At 38.1% G+C, this 23,376-nt stretch overlaps 1 protein-coding gene across 1 annotated transcript; it reads left to right on the top strand.

The window, feature by feature from the left end:
• The first annotated feature begins 13,296 nt into the window (after positions 1-13,296).
• LOC107703826 (eomesodermin-like) lies at positions 13,297-19,259 on the top strand. The gene is made up of 8 exons (XM_016506619.1): positions 13,297-13,704; positions 14,235-14,624; positions 14,739-15,197; positions 15,411-15,565; positions 16,282-16,403; positions 16,893-17,051; positions 17,139-17,200; positions 18,130-19,259. The coding sequence occupies exons 2-8, from the start codon at positions 14,362-14,364 to the stop codon at positions 18,905-18,907; spliced, it is 1,998 nt and encodes a 665-aa protein (XP_016362105.1). The 5' UTR covers positions 13,297-13,704; positions 14,235-14,361; the 3' UTR covers positions 18,908-19,259.
• The last annotated feature ends 4,117 nt before the right edge of the window (positions 19,260-23,376 follow it).

Genomic DNA, 23,376 nt, shown 5'->3' with positions numbered 1-23,376 from the left:
GGGGCCTGGGATTCCCCGCACGTGTCTCCCTCTCTCTGTGGGGTCAGTTTTAAAGCAATAAACATGTCGACATAAGCAGCATATGCCTGAGTAGGCTGAGAGACAGAGATGTGTGTGTGTGTTTCGTAGCGAAAGGTGTAAAAACCTCTGACTCACAGAGACGGGCCCATGCACGGCTGCTCCTGCGCTGAACTGCTGCGGAGAACTGCGTCCACTCGCGGTCCCGAAGAAAGAGAGAAAGCGGCGAAATGCAGTTTCTGAGTCAGAGCTGGAGATGTGATAAAAGCCCTGCTTGTTCCTGAGTAACAGCACTCGCGGGCCGCCGCCGGACCTCACGCGGGAGTCACCGCATGACCCTCCAAAGTGCCCACACACACACACACACACACACACACACACACACACACCGACAGGATACCGGTGAAAAATCCCAGCCAATTAGCATGTTACTCTCAAAACACATTCACACAGACTCAATCACAAAGATTGATTTCAGAATAGCATCTACTGTTACTGTTTCTGCAGTATTTAGTATGCACACTGTGCACAGTATGCAAATGTTTTGATGCATCACAGAAACTACTGCATTCACTGAATACTGTATCCCACAATGCAATGTGCTCAACTTGACATTTTTCAGATTACAGTGTTTTTTTTTTAGTATCACTGATACTATTATAGTTATTTAATAGTATAAATTGGTTTTCATTTTTATATTTTCTGTTTCCATTTAAATTTTAGATAAAGTTTTAGTAATTTTGTTGTGTTCTATCATTTTTATGAGTTTTTTTATGTTTATTTATTTTTTATTCATCTTCAGTTTTAGTTATTTTAATACATCAACTTAATTTTTTAAAAATGTTGCTTTGGCAACTACACACACACACACACACACACACACACACATACACACATATATATGTAGTTGAAATATGTTCATGCAAATTAAAGTTAAAAAAGCAAAACAACCATTTTATCCTCAGATACAATTAATTATTACAGTTTTTATATGCTCTTTAAGTTTTCCAAAGTGGCATAAAAAATTTAGCAAAGAACACTTTTCAATGTATTTAATTAATTCTTAACAAATTAAGATTTTAAAAATATATATAATATATATTTTTTATTTATATAATATTTAATATTTATATTATGGTGTTTAATTCTTTAAAATAAAAATAAAAATAAAAATAAAATAAAAAGTATCTATATGACACTGTTGAAACGAAATCTTTTAATCATGGAGAGTTACAGAGGAGATTTAATACTCTAGAGTTACCGAGGAGATCTCAACAACGTCTCAAACTCCGCTCAAAAGTCATATATAATCAGTGTATATGCAGTAATCGATATTTAATCGAGTCTCAGTGCCAGTCAAGGTTATTATTAATTTCAACTAAAACTACAAATATTACAATTATTTTTGTTAGTTAAAATAAAGCTAAAATCAAATAAAAAAATAAATACTAGATTTAAAAAAAAATGTATATAACCGGAAAAAATATATAACAGAATATGTCAGAAAAAATACTAAAATAGCACTGGTTCCGGTGCAGATGCCGACACACACACACACACACACACACACAAACACACAAACACACATGCATCACTCTCTCTTCAAAACATGTATCTCTGGCCTGCGCTGTCTAACTTTTAGCACCTGCCATCCTGCAGCCCCCGGCCGGTCGATGGCTCCGCCGTACTGCGAGGAGAGAGATCAGAGGCGAGAAATGGGTCAGCGACGGGCCGCGATCAGACCCAGCCCGGGGTCAGCCAGAGGTCAGCTGCAGTTAGGAGGCCAAGACGGTGCACGACTCAAAACTCAAAACCGGGGCCAGACAGTAAGCGAGCTGCTTTAGGATATTCACATACGGTCCGTCTCATGCGTGAGGTTACACTGAGGACTCATCCATGTGTTTGTTAATGTTATTATGTGGCGCGCGACGGCCCCAGTTCCCTTGGATGACTACAGGAGATCAGATCGAGCAGACGCGCCAAAACCTGCAGAATAGTCAATCCGCAATCTGCATTTGTGCATACGGCTGCTGCCACGCACATCTAATCCACGGGCTTTATTGTTTCTGTCGTCTTAGAGAGACTCACACAGCTGGAATTCAGAAATATAATGCAATTCCACACACCAAATCAAACGCAAACACCAAATTTCTCAATTTATTTTCGGAAAGCCTTGGGTTAGTTCAGCCAAAAATGACAATTCTGTCATTATTTACATGCAAAACTATCGTGTGGCTTCAAAAGAGGTAGTGCATCAGTCGCACAGCCATTTTTATGGTGTGTTTTTAGCAGCATCTGTATACATTTACTCCGGACAATCTGCAATTGGTCTTCTTTCCACTTCTGTGGAAGAAAGTCATATCTGTTTGAAGTGCATAAATGATGACAGAATGCACATTTTGGGCCGGTTTATTTCTTTCAATGTTACGGTTGGCCTTTTTACTTACAGTACACTTTGGCTTATTTATTCATTCAAATGTTGGTCTTTAGGAAAAAGACAAGATTGGGTGAAATAGAAAGAAACTGGACCAGATCAGATGGACTAAAACATTGCATGCACAGATCAGAGCACATGTAAAAATAATTTACTCACCGTCATGCCGTTTCAAACCAGTACGACTTTCTTCTGTGGAAAAACAGAAAAGAAGACATTTTAAAGACCCCACTGACTTTCACTGTATGAACAAAAAAAAACATTTAGACATTTTTTGTTTGCTTCACAGAAGAAAGTCGGTCATTTAGTGAGTGCATGGTGACAAAACTCACATTTCTGCCTTATTTATTTATGATTTTTGTTATGATTGGCCTTTTAACTTATAGTACAGTATGAAAAGGACAATGTTGGGTGAAATAGAGAGAAACTGGACCAAACTTGCAGTCTGACATGTCAAGTCGTCATTTACTCTCCATCGTGTCGTTTCAAACCAGCATGCATTGCTGTCTTGTGTGGGAAAACACAAAATAAGGTATTTTAAAGACATAGAAACAACTTTGGACCTCACTGGCTTTCACTGTATCTTCTTTTGAATTCCACAGAAGAAGCTCATACAGGTTTGGAGCGCGTAAATAATGCACAACTTGTATTTTTGGCTTATTTATTCCAGATTTATGTTATGATTGGCCTTTTTACAAGACTGGGAGAAACAGAGAGAAATCAGACCAGATCAGCAGAACTAAAACTAACATGACTTTCACTGTACAGACAAAAAACCCACTGACATTTTTGTTTCACAGTCATTTAGTGAGTGCATGGTGACAAAACTCAGACTCTGGATTTATTATTTATGCTATGACTCGCCTTTTTACTCACAGTTAAGTATCAAAAGGACAAAACTGGGTAAAACAGAAAGAAACTGGACCAGATCAGCTGGACTAAAATTCACAAAAAACGTACAACATTGGACCCCGTGAACTTTCACTGCATCTTCTTTTGAGTTGCACAGAAGCTCCTCATACAGGTTTGGAGCGAGTAAATGACAACAGAACTTGCATTTTTGGCTTATTTATTCCTTATTTATAATGTGATTAACCTTTTTAACTTACTGTTAAATATGAAAAGAACAAGACTGCACTCTTAAAAATAAAGGTTCCAAAAGTTGGTTTTCACAGCGATGCCATAGAAGAACCAGTTTTGGTTCCCCAAAGAACCTTTCAGTGAACAGTTCTTAAAAGAACCATTTTTTCTTTGTGTGAAGAACATTTTAATAATCTAAAGAACCTTTTGTGGAATTAAAAGGTTCCATGGATGGTAAAGGTTCTTTGTGGGACCATTGATGCCAATAAAGAAACTTTATTTTTAAGAGTGTGGGTAAAAAACAGAGAAATTGGACAAGATCAGCTGAACTAAAATTCACATAAAACTGTCAACATTGGACCCCATTGACTTTGACTGTATCTTCTGAATTGCACAGAAGCTCCTCATACAGGTTTGGAGCGAGTAAATGATGACAGAACTTGCCTTTTTGGCTTATTTATTCCTGATTTATAATGTGATTAACCTTTTTTACTTATTGTTAAATACGAAAAGAACAAGAATGGGTAAAATCCAGAGAAACTGGACAAGATCAGCTGGACTAAAATTCACATAAAACTTTCAACATTGGACCCCATTGACTTTGACTGCATCTTCTTTTGAGTTGCACAGAAGAAGCTCATACAGGTTTGTAGCGAGTAAAAGATGGCAGAGCTCTGAGAACTCTCCCTTTCAGCATTGATTTGTTTGGGGTTTGTTTTACGAGAAGTCGGGGAACATTTAAGGGTCACTTAACGTTACTGAATATTCACCCGAAAAGCTCTGACAGCAAACAGGCATTCGATACTCAACGCAAGCGCTGACATCCATCTCTTTAAAGAGCAACTGTCAGCAGATGCCACGGGCCTGGGTGTGCTTCATGTGCGAAATAAATCCCCATAACGCAGATGAGAGCGCAGACAAGTGCAGGTGAAAGCAGACGGGAGTGCAGAAGAGACACCCTAATGGCCACGTTTCTCAGCTCGCCCTCCCGCCGTGGCTCTCAGCGCCCGGATCCTCTAATGAGACGTACAGCGTTAATCCTGTCGACGGCGTTCATGAATCTCGCACCAATCGCATCATAAAGCAGGAATGCGCCGCTTTCATGTGCGTCCGCCGCTGATGGACTCTGACAACAATATGGCGGTACTTCCTGACCTCTGGCCGCCGGGGGTCATGCGGCTTTTATGAGTGGTCACGCTACATGGTGAACGGGTCAGAACGGGAGCAGGTTTACGAGGAAACGTAAACTTTGGGCTCAGTTGGAATTAATCTATATGTATACGCTGTAATTCAACTTTATTTGGGTTTCTGCGGGTCTTGAGGTTCGGTGGAGCGATGACTAGTGATGGCCGCTTTAGAAACACTAGGGCTGCGTTCCACTCCACTTTTAGACACGCACTGCAAATTTCCCTAAGCACTTCCCCTCGGGGGAATCCCCGCTGCCATTTTGAAGTGTGTTCCACTTCACGAAGTGGACGTGGGAAGTTTATATGGACCCCTCGATTTTGACCGAGGGAGCGAGTCTGCTTCATATGCACACTTCAGGCCACTCCATAGACCACAATGCAACATGATTGTGACGTTTAATTTATCCCCACACCAAACAATTCTATAATATATAATTTTTTTTTTTTTACATTTATAACAGCCCAAGCATGCCTATATACATATAGAATGCTGCACCAAACAAATTCGTAAGGGGAAAAATTTAAACAATAAACCAACTGTGTGATTCTAAGTGATCAAGGGTTTAGGACGTTCCAGTTCATTCCATTGCAAGGGTTCCACTCATGCAACGTAATCAATGACGTACATCTGAGTAAACAAGACGGAGGGAAGTTTGCGAGTGAAGGGCATAAAAAGACTGGAATGCAGCCTAGGGACGCGCGTATCGATCCTAAAGGATCGATATATCGATACCGATGCGAGTATCAAAAGTATCGATACTCAAATAAAAAATATCAATACTAAGGCATGTTTTATTTACCAGTGATTTTGTTTATTTAAAAAAAAAGTTAATGCGTACAATATGCATTTAAGTGGAAGAATAACCTATGTTTAAAATAATTGTGTAGGATAGAAATTCGAAGAATAGAATTCGAAGCTTTGAAAAGCTTCATTTCTCCCATCACTAGCGATGAGAGATGGATACGCTCTTCAAAAACCAGTCCATAATCCTCACGACTGAAAGAGCTGCACTTTTATAGTTCGTTTTATAGAGTTTTGTGCAGCCAACTGTGAAATATAGCAGCGCTAATGAATGGAACTAATGACCAGGGTTATTATAGGTAACTAAAACTAAAGACGCTTGAACTAAATACAGTAGAAGTCAAATTATTAAAGTATAAAAATTTAAGAATGAAAAAAAAATCAACTTATTAGAAAAAGGTTTTTATTTTAGTTAGTTGCCAAGGCAATTTTTTCATTTTTTTTTAGTTCAACTTAAAGTACTAAAATAACTCAAACTAAATAAATTAAAACTAACAAATAAAAACTATACACATTTTTTTTTTAATTACAAAATGACGAAAACTTTAACTAAAAGTAAAGACGTAAAAATGTGAACAACATATGTCTGAGTTATTCCACAATAAACAAACTGTAGCCAACATAATTTGTGCCATTACATTTATTTAATTTAACGTTTAAAGTTCATATTGATCATGTTCTATTCTGTGATGTTAATATAAATCATACTCTGTCAAAATAAGGTTGCATTTTATGTGTGCTACAGCCTGTCACTGCAGTGTAAAAAATGGCCGTGAATTTAACGGTAAAAGACTGTAAAAATGCTAAAACCTGTTAAATGGTTAACGGTAAATTCCCCTACTATGGTGAAAAACTGTGGACATTACAAGTAATTTTACGGTAGGATACCGTTTTTGGAAGTGAAAAAGACCGTATAATTTACAGTGAATAACCGTAAATTGACATTCCCAGAATTCCCTGCATTACATTTCAAATTTGTTGTTTTTTTGTTGAAATAACTGTTTCTTCTTAGTTTTTTCTCATCAGTTTTGTATATTAGGGTTGTGTGTTACACCTAATGTTGTTAAATTAATGTTTATTGCATTATTTCAGTTTCATGTGTGTTACCGTGATGGTGTTTAGTGTTTGTGTGAATGACACTGTGCACCTTCTATACATGTTATTATTTAAAAGCTGCTAGTGATGGGCTTTGGTTCATCATGTGACTTTCTCATCACCACCTGCATTTGGTGGTTATCAGTTTATTACAAAGGTACAAAACAGATTTCAGTACTTCTATAGGTTGGTATATTAACTATTTCAGTTAATGAAATTACGGTATTTAACTGTAAATTTAAGTTAAAACCGTAAAACCTAAAATGTTGCTACCGTATTTTTTACGGTAAAATTCCGGCAACCACAGCTGCCATTTTTTTTTACCGTAAATTTTACAGAATTTTTTTTACAGTGTGGCAGTCCCTTATGAAACTAAGTATTTTCAACTATATTATTTGTAGATTTCCATGGTTACCACTACAGTAAACATTTTAACTATGTGTAAACAAAAATATAGTCTAATAAATTGCAATTAAGGCGTATTGAATGTTAAAATGCGTTTCAAATATAAAGTTAAGTGGGTATCATTACATATTTTACTCTTAGTAATTTAATAATTTCATACATTTCATAATTTAAAAGATCCGTTTAGAAGTACCGTATCGTATCATATTGGTATTTGTATCGGTATCGACAATACTGGACTTTAAAAGTATCAGTATCGTATCGAAAACAAAATAAGTGGTATCGCCCATCTCTAAGAAACACTGCTTCATGAAGCTTCGAAACTTTTACGAATTTTTTGTTACGAATCAGTGGTTTGGCGTGCGTATCAAATTGGGCAAGTCATGTGATTTCAGCAAACGAGGCTTCGTTACGTCATTACTATTTCAAAATGTTTCGAAACTCAGATGGTTGCCACTGGGGGGGGGGGAGCTCAAAGTGAACCCATGAAACTATGTCTACTATGGTTTTAACTGATTTTGGACCACTTTTATGTATGAATGTTAATAAAACTGAAGTTAATCAATTGTTTTGTACTGATTCATGATTAGTTCTCAGTGCAGGAGGCCCAGTTAATCTCATGACGTGAAATCCCGCAAGATTTTTATTATAAAAACAAACAATAAGAGGCCAGATATTGTGGGTTATTGAGTTGGCAGAAAGTGGATAATTTACATAAAATACAATAAATATATAAAAATACATTGTAAAATGAGTAGAGTAAAGAAACTAAGGTCTATTGTTTGGGCCTAGTTCTTGTTGCTTTTACACTATTTTGAACAGCAGGTGTCACTAGTGTGTGGTGTTTCAAAAGCTTCGAAACTGTGAATCATTTTGCGAAGCAATAGGTTCAATTGATTCGAAGCTTTGAAAAGCTTAATTTCTCCCATCACTAGCGATGAGAGATGGATACGCTCTTCAAAAACCAGTCCATAATCCTCACGACTGAAAGAGCTGCACTTTTATAGTTCGTTTTATAGAGTTTTGTGCAGCCAACTGTGAAATATAGCAGCGCTAATGAATGGAACTAATGACCAGGGTTATTATAGTTAACTAAAACTAAAGATGCTTGAACTAAATACAGTACAAATACAATTATTAAAGTATAAAAATTGAAGTATTAAAAAAATTCAACTTATTAAAAAAAAAGTTTTTATTTTAGTTAGTAGCCAAGGCAATTTTTTTCATTTTTAATTCAGTAAGGATGCTTTAAACTAAAATAAAACTTTTCAACCTGTTTACAAATTTTGTATAGGCCTATAGGTGTATAGGCCTTATATATCCAATATATATATATATATATATATATATATATATATATAAAAAACACTGTGGCCCAGTATTATTAGCAAACAATATTATTCTGAATATTATTAATTTAATAAAAAAAAATGTATCATTCAATTCTAATCATACAGAAATAAGCAAAAATAGGTGTGTTGCAAGGTATCAAATGAACAATTTTATTATTACTTAATTCAGCACCCAATTTTAATACCAATTTATTGTTATTTGTTCTATTTTATGTTTCTTTTTATTGTCATCACTTGTTTTGTTGTAAAATACTTACAATGCTGACAATAGCCTATTGTATGTAAACAATCATGCCAGTGAGTACTTTAAAACGATTTGAAATGAAATAATTTATCGATTACGTCGGGACGCTGTAAACTCATTTAACGAGGTGTTGACAGCAGTTTGAGGGTAAATATATTTCCAGTCTGTCACTGACCTCAGTAACGGAGCCGCGGTATAATACACGCCGAGAACATTTAGTTGAGTGACGTGACGTCACAGGTCAAAGGGGAGCGCGCTAGAGTGTAGACCTCGTCACTTTAATTGCAAATAATATCGCTCTTCTTTTTTTGAATATTATTCATTTAATTTGCAATTTAAAATAATATTCATTTGCAAGCTTTTTCGCCTTTTTATTGTCTACCAAGTAAAATCGTAATTTTAATCACTTAGAAAATTACTACTTCAGCTCTACTCAAAAAAATAGGCACGTTATGAGATACGTTATAAGGAAATGTATTTATATATTTGTTTAAATCATAGCCTATATAATATTTACACTTACCTTGTTAATTCTTACTTAGCACTTATTTACTTAGCACTTATTTTATTGTTATTGTTAGCCTATATTAAAAGCTTCATTAGGCCTACTTGTTTTGTATATAATACTTTGGGAATACTGTATGTAAACACACATTATCATGCCAATAAACTACATTAAATTGAATTTAAATTAAATAGTCAATTACATGCTGTAAATTGCTTCTTTTTTTTTTTGCAAGGGCATGCATTTTAAATTTGCACACACAAAAAATATAGGCATGTTATTAGCACAAATAGTAAAGTTTACTACGATGCTCACACAAAAACGTGTTAATGCCACTAACAATAAGCTTGATCTATACGGCACCTATAAAAACAAGGTTTACAATATATTGTTATTCATGTACTTCTTTTCATGACATCTGAGGGGCCTAGAAATGTGCATTATACTCATACTAGTATATACATACACATATATATATATACATATACTCATACTATACTAGTTCACATGTATCTGAGTGAAATCGCTGTGACTGACCCAGATCTTCAGCTCTGTGAACCACAATGACAATACTCTGCATTGGAAAATTAAAAAAGAGTCGTGATTTTTCAGAATCCCAACTCCACTGTCTCCCTTCTCAAAGCCTCTGAGAGTTACAAAAGAACATTTAAGACTATTACCGTCCCTTATGTATCTGTCGCATCTAAAAGCACAGTACTGATTTTGAGTGACCCTGATTCACCCGCAGCCTTTCGCCTAACTCTCTCCTGTGCTCAGGACGGAGAGAGCGAGAGAGAAAGCGAGCGAGGGAAATAAAGACTGGGTGGCATTTTGAGTCAATAATAAAATGAGAAAGACGCTTTCAGAGGCAGAGGAGTGTTGAGGGGACGCCGCGGGGCCCTCGGGGGCCATGGCAGACATCTTGCGCCCGGTCACCGAGGTCCCAGACCGGAGAGGACAGCAGATTCTTATTTCCTCCTCAGGCTGGCAGCCAATCAGTTTCCAGCTGAGTTCCAGCCCCCCTCTCTGTCTTTTCACAGATTTTTAGCCCCTTTTCCCCAAATTTGTCACACATCTCTAGATTGCACACATGCAAACACATATACACACATATTCCCTGCTCATAAAACACATCTGCACACAGATAATGCGCACACATATTTTGGCATAAATATACGAAGCAATAAACTAAAGCAACTCATAGACTTAACAATAAAGCTTCACAGTATTGCAATAGAAGAACCATTTTATTTAAAATAATGGTTCTTTATTGGCTTCTGGAGAACCTTTGACATCCATGGAAACTTTCCATTCCACAAAAGGTTCTTTAGATGATTAAAATGTTCCTCACACTCAGGTTATTTTACTGAAAGGTTCCAAAAATGGAATCACTACAAAAACTGCATTTGGGAACCTGAAATTTTAAAAATTGTTCTTTACATAATTAAAATGTTCTTCACACTAAGTAAATAAATGATTATTTTAAGAACTATCCACTGAAAGGTTCCAAAAATGGTTATTTTATGGCATTGCTGTGAAAACCCCTTTTGGAACCTTTATATTTTAGAGTGATTTTATAATCTGAAGAACCTTTTCCACTATAAAGAACCTTTTGTGGATTGGAAACGGTTCCATGGATGTTAAAGATTCTTCATGGAACCATATAGACATCAATAAAGAATCTTTATTTTTGAAACTGTCCCAAAGCTTAATTTAACTCTTCATGATCTCTTTTAATTGCATGGCAGATACACTTTTAAATATAAAGGCTCCAAATGGGGGGTTTCACAGCCATGCCATAAAAGAACCATTTTGGGTTCCTCAAAGGACCTCTCTGTGAACAGTTATTAAAAGAACCATTTCTCTACAACATTTTAATAATCCAAACAACCTTTTTTCCACTATAAAGAACATTTTGTCAAATGTAAATGTCAAGGGTTCTTCACTGGAACCATTGATGCCAATAAAGAACCTTGATTTTTAAGAGTGTAGAAGAACCATTTTTGGTTTTTGCTCCCCAACGAACCTTTCAGTGAACAGTTCTTTCAGAGCCATTTGTTTTCCTGAGTGTGAAGAACATTTTAATCATCTAAAAAACCTTTTGTGGAATGGAAAGCTTCTGAAGGTTCTTCGTGGAACCGTGTAGATGCCAATAAACAACCTTTACTTTTAAGACTGACAGTCTAACAGCTCATTTCTTCTGTAGAACGCAGAATTCTGTATTCTGCACGGAGAAGTAGTTCTCGTCTCAATATTCCTCTTAGCTGGGAGCTAATCCTTGTGAATCTCACACCTTAAAAACTACAAGGCACTTGGGACCCGGGATCTGTCAGGTGAGAACGCATAATCATTCCTGCCTGAGAGAGTGTGTGTGTGTGTGTGTGTGTTGAGATGATTTCAGGATTTGATCTCATAATTTAGACACACCGACTGAGCTGAAACGACAAGTCCGAATCCAACTTTGGTTTTTCATTACATTGATAATGATTGAGCAGGATTTAAAGATTGAAGCTGCAGATGTTGTTGATTTAAGGAATAATGTGTGAGAGAGCAGCAGCAGGTCAAATCATGTTATCACTCTGAAAGCAAATAGAAAGAGGTCAAATGGGCCAAATAAAAAGTGTGAATAGGTTAATGGATGATAGTGTTATTTTTTGCGAGTAATATAATCACAACATGCATGACTTATTAAATGTAGCTATAACTGACTCTCTTTAATTTGTCATCCGGCCTGTGGCTGTCATCAAGGAATTTTAATTACAATGACGAGCTAAAGAGAGTCAGCGGATGGGTTTGATGAGGACACCCGGTGGGGTTTTTCATTAAAGAGCTCTCGCGCTGAGCGGGTGACCCTTTCCGGGTAACCGACCATTATCACTTGTAGTACACTTGAACCCATCCTTTATACACTAGTACGCTCAAGTGTACTACAAGTGGTTACTAAATACATTTTTTAAGACATAGTATGTTAAAAGCGCATTTTAGTTCATATTTAAAAATGGAATCATTACAAACACTGCATTTGGGAACCTCTATTTCTTTCAAATGAAAAAAATGTTCTTTACATAATTAAAATGTTCTTCACACTGAGTAAATAAATGGTTCTTTTAAGGACTTTCCACTGAAAGGTTCCAAAAATGGTTCTTTTATGGCATTGCTGTGAAAACCCCCTTTTTGGAACCTTTATATTTTAGAATGATTTTATAATCTTTTCCACTATAAAGAACCTTTTGTGGAAAGGAAACGGTTCCATGGATGTTAAAGATTCTTCATGGAACCATTTGTTGTACACTTGAGTGTACTAGTGTATGAAAGATGGGTTCATATGGTGTCCCAGAAATAGCACAGTTGAGTACACTTAGTTGATCTTAAGTTTCCTTAGGAAGTACTAAATAGTCATTTTTACTAGTTTAAGTAGTCTACAAAATTAGTGCACGGAAATAGAGCATTTATGGAAGTGTTCTTGTTTAAACCTCGCTGTCTCTCGTTTATCATATTTGTGGTACAGAAGGGTTTTAATAAGCCCGGCTGTCTCTTCCTTCACTATCACCGGTTCCTTCACACGGAAAAATAATTGGCCGGTTTCCCCGAGCTTGGAAAGGGGTTGAGCCGGGTGGGATTTGCCCCCCGCCCCTCTCTTTTTTTATTACCACCGCCTGATGATAAAGACAATCAGATATTACCTTATGGTGAACGGGGGCTCAATTGTTTTTCCATCTGTTGACCTGCATGCTTTTTTTTTTTTTTGGCTTTTTTTTCTCGTCTTGAAAATGTGTTCGAACAATGTTTGAATCGTTTTGATAAATACAACCTGCTTATTTCGAGCTTTTAAAAAACGTAATATTCCGCAGCAAATGTTTCGCTTTAAACATAGAAGCCTATTTAATAAACTAGCCTAGTATTCTAGAGATTCAGTAACTTAAAGTAGTCATTTTGTATCATTAGCTACTTAGGAATTGTAAACAAAAAGCTAAGCCTGTTTTTAATTAATGTGTTGTTTATTAATTTTAATTCTAAAATAATACACATAAACAAACGAATGATTGTATTTGTATTTACTTTAACTAAAAAAATATATTTGTTTTAAAAACGGAGTATATTTGAAACCTAATCATATTATAATTACTATAGGCACATGTTTTTTTGGGGTTTTTTTAACCCCTCAGGTGACGCGTGCCTCACACTCACCTCGCGCACGCCGAAAACACTCTCCTGCGGTGTTTCGTCCGTATCATGTAGACGCTGAAACAAGAGTTCACAATAGACATGCACATTAGAACACGTAGATTAGGCACGTAAATATGTAAATGCACAACACGTTTCAATATAGGAAATGCTTTGGGCAATTTCACGTTAAAATCTCACTGAATGTTCGAATGTTCAGGCTACTTGTGCGTTCCGTCGTCAACAGCAGAGAGAACTTACGCTGCTGGTCGCTAATATCAGGGTTTTTTTGCGCTAAAAAGAAGAGAAAAGCGTCTGTGCGCGATTTACCCCAAACACACTGAGCCGGGGTGGGTTCAACTTTAACCCCCGCTACAAGCGAAGCTCAAGGCATGGCGGTCTTGCCTGACAGTCTGTGGTGAGTTTGGTTTCCTCGTTAATCGTTTGCTAATTATTTGGGTTGCCAAGTTCAGTCGAGCTCCAGTGTATTTAGATAAAACCGTTCTCAGGTCAGCCTGGAGGACTCGTTAATTGTTTTGTTTTCGGTGCTTCTAAAACGGTGTCAAGTTCCTCTGTGGGTTCAGTGCCATTCTCAAATTAACACTCATTAATTGGCTGGAAACTAATTTTGAAATGTAGGCTACTGTGAGGAAAGTTTAAGTCAAAAACTACAAGTATGGTCAATATTCCAAATTAAATGCAGCCTATATGAAATACATGGTTTTGAATAGCCTAGCCTAATAATACCAAGGATACATTTTAAGTCAATAAAAATAGAAGCAATAAAATATAAACGAGTACAAAAAGATGTATTTGTTTTAAATGGTGTAGTTAAAACGGAGGCCTCCGAGCCAATGAGAAAACGGTCAGAAGCCACGAATTGTCAAAGCTCCGCCCCCTCGAGCTGGATCATATATAAACTCTCTCAAACAACTCTGTCACTCACAGATTACAGTAGAAAGTCCGGAGGTGTCGCTTCAGAGGTCAAGCTGCGGGGCGCACGGATCCCGTCCTGGTGTGATCTTCTTATTGATCTCCACCTGCTTTTGATTGATCCTCATCAGTACATTGAAGAATGCAGTTAGAAAGCATCCTCCCTGGCGCATCTGTAAACTTACCCAAGACCTTCTATAACCTGTCGTCGTCCTCAGAGAGCACCAACAACAGCCCGGGGTCAACGCAGATAGACTTTCAGGACATGGACCGGACTGAAGCGGAGCAGAGCTCCGGTGCCAAGAAGTTTTTGAGCGGTGGGAGCGCGCTGATGGATGAGGCTGACAGCGAGAGCTTCACCGGGAATAAAGCGGCGGCATCCGCCGCACCGGACGCGCGGAAAAGTTCTCCGGCCAAGAAGTTTTTGAGCGGTGGGAGCGCGCTGATGGATGAGGCTGACAGCGAGAGCTTCACCGGGAATAAAGCGGCGGCATCCGCCGCACCGGACGCGCGGAAAAGTTCTCCGGTGGTCGTTGGAGATGATGAGCTGTCCAGCGCCCGCCGTTACAACATCGACGAGCTGGGCACTGATCGCTATTTCATATCCTCCACCCAACCGAGCTCCGACGTGACCAATCCGTGCTCTCTCTTCCCGTACGGAGGCCAAACCGGGTCGGTGTACAGCGGCGCAAACGGGTCCAGGTATTCGTCGTCTCTGCATTACGGTTCGGTTCTTCAGCCCGCCGGGTTCTCCTCCGCCGTGTGTGCCGGTCGCAGTCAGTTTGGGAGCGGGTATCATTTCGGACAGGGTCCCGGGTGTCTGTACCCGTCCTATCCGGGGCCGGGCTCCGGTTTGAGCTCGATGCCCATCCCCGGTTCGGGCTCCGCGGCGAGGGCGCAGGTTTACCTGTGCAACAGACCGCTGTGGCTCAAATTTCACCGCCATCAGACCGAGATGATCATCACCAAACAGGGCAGGTGAGAATGAGAAGTTGGTAAAGTTTCGCTTAAAAACAGAGAAGTTTAGAATATAAATGCATTGGTTTAAAATTGATATCAAACACAAAATATGCAAAATATAAGTTAATAAAATTATACGCTTGGTTTGAATAACGAATTCATTTTCGAAGGGTGATTAAACGAACCCGCTCTAATTCGTAATTTGTGTTTTATTAACGATTCTATTCGCAGGCGAATGTTCCCCTTTCTGAGTTTTAATATCACTGGACTGAACCTGACGGCGCATTATAACGTGTTTGTGGAGGTGATTCTGGCCGATCCGAACCACTGGAGATTTCAGGGCGGAAAATGGGTCACCTGCGGGAAAGCGGACAACAACATGCAAGGTGAGGAAAGAGAAAAATAACCCCGAGATGATATGAAAATAATTCGAGCAACATGACAACCTGTTATATCTTCAGTTAAATGACAAGTGTTTTTGTTATAAATTTAATTAAACATGCATGCAAACTGTGTAATCAAATAAATCGAAAAGATAAATTAGGCTATTTGTATTTTTTTTTCTTTTGAGTGGAATTGCAATTTTCATTTGATGGTGTGTTTATAAACGAATTGGTTAAATATATAAAATCTTCGCTGGTATAGGCCTAATTGAAATGCATGAAAATCAACGAATTTCTTCAAATAATTTACCAGGCATTTTAAAACTAAAATATGACGTTACGATTTCCAAAAATGTTTCTGTATGCGCGCGTTTGTTTTATTTTACCTTAATCATTTTTTTCACCGTTTAACATGTCATTTCGTTTAAAAATGAGTGTATTTTGCATTGAAACAAGTTTCACATTTAACGTGAGCGATTCTCAGCGATGACACTCGAGAACACGCGGGGGTGGACGTGTTATTCGGCTCTATGCATTAGAATTATTCAAAACAAATCGCTCTTAGTCACGATACATCTGTTTTTCACGAAGCAGCTTTTTTTTTTTACCACTAAAGTTCACTGCTGCTTTTTTTCGGTGGATGCTTTTTCTGTCTGTTTAGACAAACTAATAATTTAATACCACACGAAACATTAATATTCTTGTATTTTTTTCTGTAGGAAACAAGGTTTATGTTCACCCAGAATCACCAAACACTGGAGCACACTGGATGAGGCAAGAAATATCATTCGGAAAACTGAAGCTAACCAACAACAAGGGCGCAAATAACAACAATACTCAGGTAAACAAATAACACTACTAACAATATTCAGTATTTTAATGTATCAGTTAGGAATTGTTGATGGAAAATATGATAAAGGCATGCATTAACTTTTTTGTTTATTAGACTTGTTTTGTTGCACAAAAAATAAAAATCGAGCTGACATAATGTTGGAAAGTGATGGGTTTTTTTTTTATTCTGAGAGTGTAAATCATACTGTCTTCAACGCCAAAAATAGATGAAAAAACAACTTTTAAATATTACTTCTTTACTGTGTGATATTTTAGTGCATGTTTCAAAGAACTGATGCATCTGGCGCATTTTAAAGATAAAGATAAATGTGTGTGTGTGTGTGTGAAGAAACTTCCAGTCATCTCAGAGGTCTTTAGTGTGCGGCTTTGACACCTCTGTTCATCTAACTGCAAGCGCTGGCCATGAACTCTGCACAAACACTGATGCCATCTGTCTGTGTGTGTGTGTGTGTGTGTGTGTGTGTGTGTGTTGAAATAGATGATCGTCCTGCAGTCTCTGCACAAGTACCAGCCGCGGCTGCACATCGTGGAGGTGACAGAGGATGGTGTGGAGGACATGAGCAACGAAGCTAAAACACAGACCTTCACTTTCCCTGAAAACCAGTTCATCGCTGTAACGGCTTACCAGAACACAGACGTAAGCAGTAACCCAGCCGCAGCTCCCTGCAGCCACTTCTGCATTTTGCTCTGCTTCTGAACTCCTTGTGTTTGTGTTTAATTGCAGATCACACAGCTCAAGATCGACCACAACCCCTTCGCAAAAGGCTTCAGAGACAATTATGATTCGTAAGTGCATTTCATACTACAGAAAGTGACAATGAGTGAATTATGAAACCTCTCCAAAAAATATACGGGCCTTCCTTTTGTCAGTCCCTTTATTTTAACAAAAGTTCTAAGCAAAAAAATGAGCACAGCTCCAGATTTTACTTTTAGAGTCTGAAAACCTTTCTTTTAAATAATACAAAATTGAACATTTTCCAGTTTCGTTTTCTATGCATTTATGCTACAATGCAATGTTTATAAAATTCCGTAGTATGAAGGGTGAACATGGATAAATTGGGACTGCATTTACAATATTTATATGGTAACACTTTACAACAAGGTCCCATTAGTTAACAAAGTCAATGCATTAACTAAAATTATGCATTAATAAAAATGCAACTGTTAATGTTAGCTCAGGTTCATTAAATAATATCATAACTTTTAATTTCAGTAATGTTATTAAATGTTTAATTATTAAAAAAGAAAAGAAATGCTTTATACGTATTTTGCATTGCTAGTTTGTGTTAACTAATGAATTTAATGTTTATATATCTATAACATTGAATTTTTCTATTTTTAATAATATATTTTCCCCACTGTTTAGTGAAGATTTTTAGCTACACTTGTAAAAAATATATATATTTATTTTTTTTTTCAAAAATAAAACAAAGTATTTTGGAGTATGCTTTACAAGAAATTACTATTTCTTTCTTTCTGCTTTAAAATTTCACATTTAATTCAGTGTGTTACTTGCTTTTTCTTTGAAATTAATTGTGAAATTTAATAGCAATTTCTGAGTGCAAATTGTTTCTGCACCAATTTATTTTCCCCCCACTATGCATCGATTGATATCCCAGGCATTATATTTTAGGCAGCTGATCAGAAAGCGTCACTTTAGAGCGATAAGACGAACTGCTAACAGCCTCTGTCTTTCTCTGCTGCTTCTCTCTCAGGATGTACACGGCTCCAGAGAGCGACAGACTGACGCCCTCTCCTACTGATTCTCCGCGGTCGCACCAGATTGTCCCCGGCGCCCGCTATGCAATGCAGCCCTTCTTCCAAGACCAGTTTGTAAACAACCTGCCGCAAAACCACCGCTTCTACGCCAGCGAGCGCGCCGTGCCACAGACCAACGGCCTGCTTTCTCCTCAGATCGAAGACTCGGCTGCAGGCTCGGCTTCGGCTCAGCGCTGGTTCGTGGGGCCCGTTCAGCAAAGCGGGGTGTCTGGTAAACTGGACCTGTCCTATGAGAGCGAGTACTCGGCCTCCAGCCTCCTGCCGTATGGCATCAAGCCGCTTCCGCTGCAGAGTCCGCATGCACTCAGCTACTACCCCGACTCAGCCTTCGCTTCCATGGCGGCCGGCTGGAGCAGCAGAAGTTCGTACCCGAGGAAGATGACCACCGGCCTGCCTTGGTCGCCCCGGCCGAGCCCTCCGGCGTACACCGACGACCTGCTGTCCTCTAAAGACAAGCTGCAGGACGAGAGCTCCACGGCGGCCCCCACGACTGGCAGCACAGGCTCCTGGATGGAGGTCCCGCCGGTGCTGAAGGCTGTAGACTCGGGGGACACCAGTGGATACTTGATGGCGTGTAAAAGGCGACGCGTTTCGCCTGGAGGCTCCAGTACAGACGCTTCACCTAGTATAAAGTGTGAGGACTTGAGCTCTGAGGAGTACAATAAAGAGAGCCATAAAGCCATGGGTTATTACGCCTTCTACACGAGCCCTTAAGAACTGCTTATTGGGGTCGACTCTCTCTCTATCTCTTTCTTTATTTTGTTTGAAGTGATCTGCCCATGTTGTGTTTTTAATCTTTTAATCTGCAAGTGCCAAAGCTTTCGTGCTCCCGGTTGTGCTTGTTCATTTTTTGCTCATTTGTGAAATATGCTTCATTTTAATGGGGTTTTTACTTTGGATTCTTTTTAAAGCATGCCCTTCATTCTTTTTAATCATATTTTTCTATGAAGCCCGATGTGATTTTTCCTTTTATTTAAGATCCCTCTGTTGTACAGTATTTGTGCACTTTAGATTGTGATGTATCTTGTACAAATGTTCTCATGGCACTGTTATGAAAGGTGAAATAAAATGTGCTTTTCATACTTTCTTTGTCTTTATTTGCACAGCTACATTAAACTATTTTATCTTCTTTTTTGAAAATACATAGTTTTTATCTCCTATGTGATTAATAGCTGGTGTATTTATTTAACGAAATCTAATTTGAAAGTACACTTATTCATGAACCTGTTCATTAGAAAAACTATTCAAATGAAATTCGTTAATTTAATGTTTTACTCCACTTCGTGTTTTAAACGTTCAGTCATATTTTAATAAACAAGCTTTAGAACGAGCGTTTCGCAAAGCACACAGAAAATAAAATGCGTTTTTGGTTTATTTTGAAATATAACCAATGTTTTGCATTTTTTAATTCCAACGTCTTAAAAGCCATTTGAGAATTATCCACAATTTGTGCAATAAACCAAAGATCAGTATTTTCAGAATGTTTTTTTTTATTATTATTAATAATAGCCTATTAGCGAGTACTCGGCCTCCAGCCTCCTGCCGTATGGCATCAAGCCGCTTCCGCTGCAGAGTCCACATGCACTCAGCTATTACCCCGACTCGGCCTTCGCTTCCATGGCAGCCGGCTGGAGCAGCAGAAGTTCGTATCCGAGGAAGATGACCACCGGCCTGCCTTGGTCGCCCCGGCCGAGCCCTCCGGCGTACACCGACGACCTGCTGTCCTCTAAAGACAAGCTGCAGGACGAGAGCTCCACGGCGGCCCCCACGACTGGCAGCACAGGCTCCTGGATGGAGGTCCCGCCGGTGCTGAAGGCTGTAGACTCGGGGGACACCAGTGGATACTTGATGGCGTGTAAAAGGCGACGCGTTTCGCCTGGAGGCTCCAGTACAGACGCTTCACCTAGTATAAAGTGTGAGGACTTGAGCTCTGAGGAGTACAATAAAGAGAGCCATAAAGCCATGGGTTATTACGCCTTCTACACGAGCCCTTAAGAACTGCTTATTGGGGTCGACTCTCTCTCTATCTCTTTCTTTATTTTGTTTGAAGTGATCTGCCCATGTTGTGTTTTTAATCTTTTAATCTGCAAGTGCCAAAGCTTTCGTGCTCCCGGTTGTGCTTGTTCATTTTTTGCTCATTTGTGAAATATGCTTCATTTTAATGGGGTTTTTACTTTGGATTCTTTTTAAAGCATGCCCTTCATTCTTTTTAATCATATTTTTCTATGAAGCCCGATGTGATTTTTCCTTTTATTTAAGATCCCTCTGTTGTACAGTATTTGTGCACTTTAGATTGTGATGTATCTTGTACAAATGTTCTCATGGCACTGTTATGAAAGGTGAAATAAAATGTGCTTTTCATACTTTCTTTGTCTTTATTTGCACAGCTACATTAAACTATTTTATCTTCTTTTTTGAAAATACATAGTTTTTATCTCCTATGTGATTAATAGCTGGTGTATTTATTTAACGAAATCTAATTTGAAAGTACACTTATTCATGAACCTGTTCATTAGAAAAACTATTCAAATGAAATTCGTTAATTTAATGTTTTACTCCACTTCGTGTTTTAAACGTTCAGTCATATTTTAATAAACAAGCTTTAGAACGAGCGTTTCGCAAAGCACACAGAAAATAAAATGCGTTTTTGGTTTATTTTGAAATATAACCAATGTTTTGCATTTTTTAATTCCAACGTCTTAAAAGCCATTTGAGAATTATCCACAATTTGTGCAATAAACCAAAGATCAGTATTTTCAGAATGTTTTTTTTTATTATTATTAATAATAGCCTATTCTAACTCTTAAACGTCAGCAGAATCATTCTTTTTAAATGTTGCACTGAACAATCGTGTAGTCTGATTATCCTTCGAGATTCTATTCGTTTTGTTTCTCGTTCTCCAGAAACATCATGATGGATCTCGATCTCCAGATCAACCACAAACGCACCGTTATGTCTTTATTTGAACGCCTGCGTGTCGCATTTCTTTATTTTGAACGCGTTCTGGCGAGCTGGAGTTTGTCGTCTGTATATTCAGCAGCTTTTCCCGGAGTTATTTCGGATCACACGAAATGCATTTCTGGGTGAATGTAACAGAGGAAGTCTCTGCAGTTCCTCATTTGCTCTCTTCGCGTTTTATGGCACTATTTTCTGCGCTTTAGATGAAAGTGACACCAATACATTTGCCTTTTCAACCCCTGCTGAACACAATTAGAGCTGCTTTTATACAGTGACCGCACGGTTGTACTTCCAACGCATTCAACAGCTCAACATTTTGTCCGAGAAATAGAACGCATATGTGACCCTGCAGCACAAAACCAGTAGCAATAGCAAAAAATACATTGTTTGGGTCAAAATTATCCATTTTTCTTTTATGCCAAAAATCATTAGGATATTAAGATCATGTTTCATGAAGATATTTTGCCAATTTCATACCATAAATATATTAAAACTTCATTTTTGATTATTAATATGCATTACTCAGGACTTCATTTGGACAACTTTAAAGGCAATTTTCTCAATTTTTTGATATTTTTGCATCCTCAGATTCCAGATATTCAAATACTTGTATCTCGGCCAAATAGCCTATTGTCCTACATATTGTCCTAACAAACCATACATCAACAGAAAGCTTATTTACTCAGCTTTCAGATGATGTATAAATCTCAATTTAGAAAAACTGACCCTTATGACTGGTTTTGTGGTCTAGGATCACATTTATGTTGTTCTAAATAGCAGCGACGAACAGAAGCCTCTTAAATTTTCTTCACAGCATTTATGTGCTTTTTAAGAACCCATAAACCTAAAGAACTTCTAAGTAAACATCAACAGCTTATTAAACTGGATGTTGTTGTTTTGAAGACTTCATTTTCAAAAGCACAGCTGATTAAGGTTGAACTATCATTAAAGACCGTTTGTTTTTTAAACCTAAATTTCTGACACAAATGCAATTTTCTTAATTGAGGAGGCAAGTGACTTCCTTCCTTCCTGCTGTATTTTTCGGAAGAAGCTCAATGAAAGTGTGAATGTTAAGCATCAAATATGAGATGCTGGTCGTGATGATAAACTTCCTAAGCAAGATGCACGAGGTTGGGCCCATATTTGGCATCATTAATGAGAGTTGGAGCTCTGTTCTGTCTGTCAGCTCACAATCCTTCCTCATCAGCGAATCCCTCTTGAATTCATTTCAATGCGCCGGTATTTTTAAGTCTAATGAATTCTGTTGTCAGACTTCTTGACAGAAAGCGAAGACTCCGACTAACTCCAATTAACACCTTCTAATGATGCTGAGCTCCTGATGGCGCTGAGATCATCTGCCCCGGGCGGGGTACTGATGGGGGTAGCGGGGCTAAAAATGTTCTGTGCTCCTTCATCAACTGTGCCAGCGAATCCCAGACCGGATCACCGATCCGCCACGCGCAGCGTGCACCAACTCCTGCCGGTGACGAGCATCTGCACGTTCACGGGGCAGTTTCTGACTCTGAGTTACTCTGAGTCTCAGAAGATCAAAGTGTGGCACTACATTTGAAAAGAGGCTTTTTTAAAATCTAGATGGAAATGATGAAAAAGTGGCAGCGTAGTTGGGATAGAGAGGAGAAAGGGAGACATTTATTCAGCATGCAACAGAAGGTGGGGAAAGGTAGGGTCACTGGAAGGAATCAAAAGGGAAGAAATAATGTTCACTAGGTTAAGGATTGGACACTGTGGGTTAAATAGGCTAAGTGGGTAACACTTTATTTTAAGGTGTCCTTGTTACACGTATTACATGCACTTACTATTATAATAACAATAAACTGTGCATAATTACATGCAAGTAAGCCAAACCCTAACCATATAGTAAGTACATGTACATAATTAATATTACTCAGCACTTAAATGTATAATTACACTGTAACAAGGACATCTTAAAATAAGTGTTTAGCATATATCAGGAAGGTGTGAATTTTGTAACAGTATTGAATCTGTTGAACATGTGGTACTTGAATGTCAAAAGTATGAGCGAGAAAGGATAAAGATGAAAGAAACCATAAGGAAATTGGGGGTGCAAGAGGAACTTCTGGGAAAAACTTCAAATGACATGAGTATTTATTTAGCTTTCTACAGACACTGGTTTAGCAAATAGGATATACAGTAGATTACAGTTTTGGAAATCATTAGTATTATAAAAGGGGAGGGTGGGAAGA

This window comes from Sinocyclocheilus anshuiensis, unplaced genomic scaffold (genome assembly GCF_001515605.1).
Source record: "Sinocyclocheilus anshuiensis isolate Anshui unplaced genomic scaffold, SAMN03320099.WGS_v1.1 scaffold61, whole genome shotgun sequence".
NCBI lineage: Eukaryota > Metazoa > Chordata > Actinopteri > Cypriniformes > Cyprinidae > Sinocyclocheilus > Sinocyclocheilus anshuiensis.
This window is presented reverse-complemented; position numbering and strand designations above follow the sequence as displayed.

Bases quoted from the DNA above. Each gene is read 5' to 3' on its own strand.
- LOC107703826 (XM_016506619.1), top strand. From the start codon at position 14,362: ATGCAGTTAGAAAGCATCCTCCCTGGCGCATCTGTAAACTTACCCAAG. The intron at 14,625-14,738 runs TTCTCCGGCCAA...CGCGCGGAAAAG, and splicing joins GCACCGGACGCGCGGAAAAG to TTCTCCGGTGGTCGTTGGAG. The intron at 16,404-16,892 runs GTAAACAAATAA...GTGTTGAAATAG, and splicing joins CAAATAACAACAATACTCAG to ATGATCGTCCTGCAGTCTCT.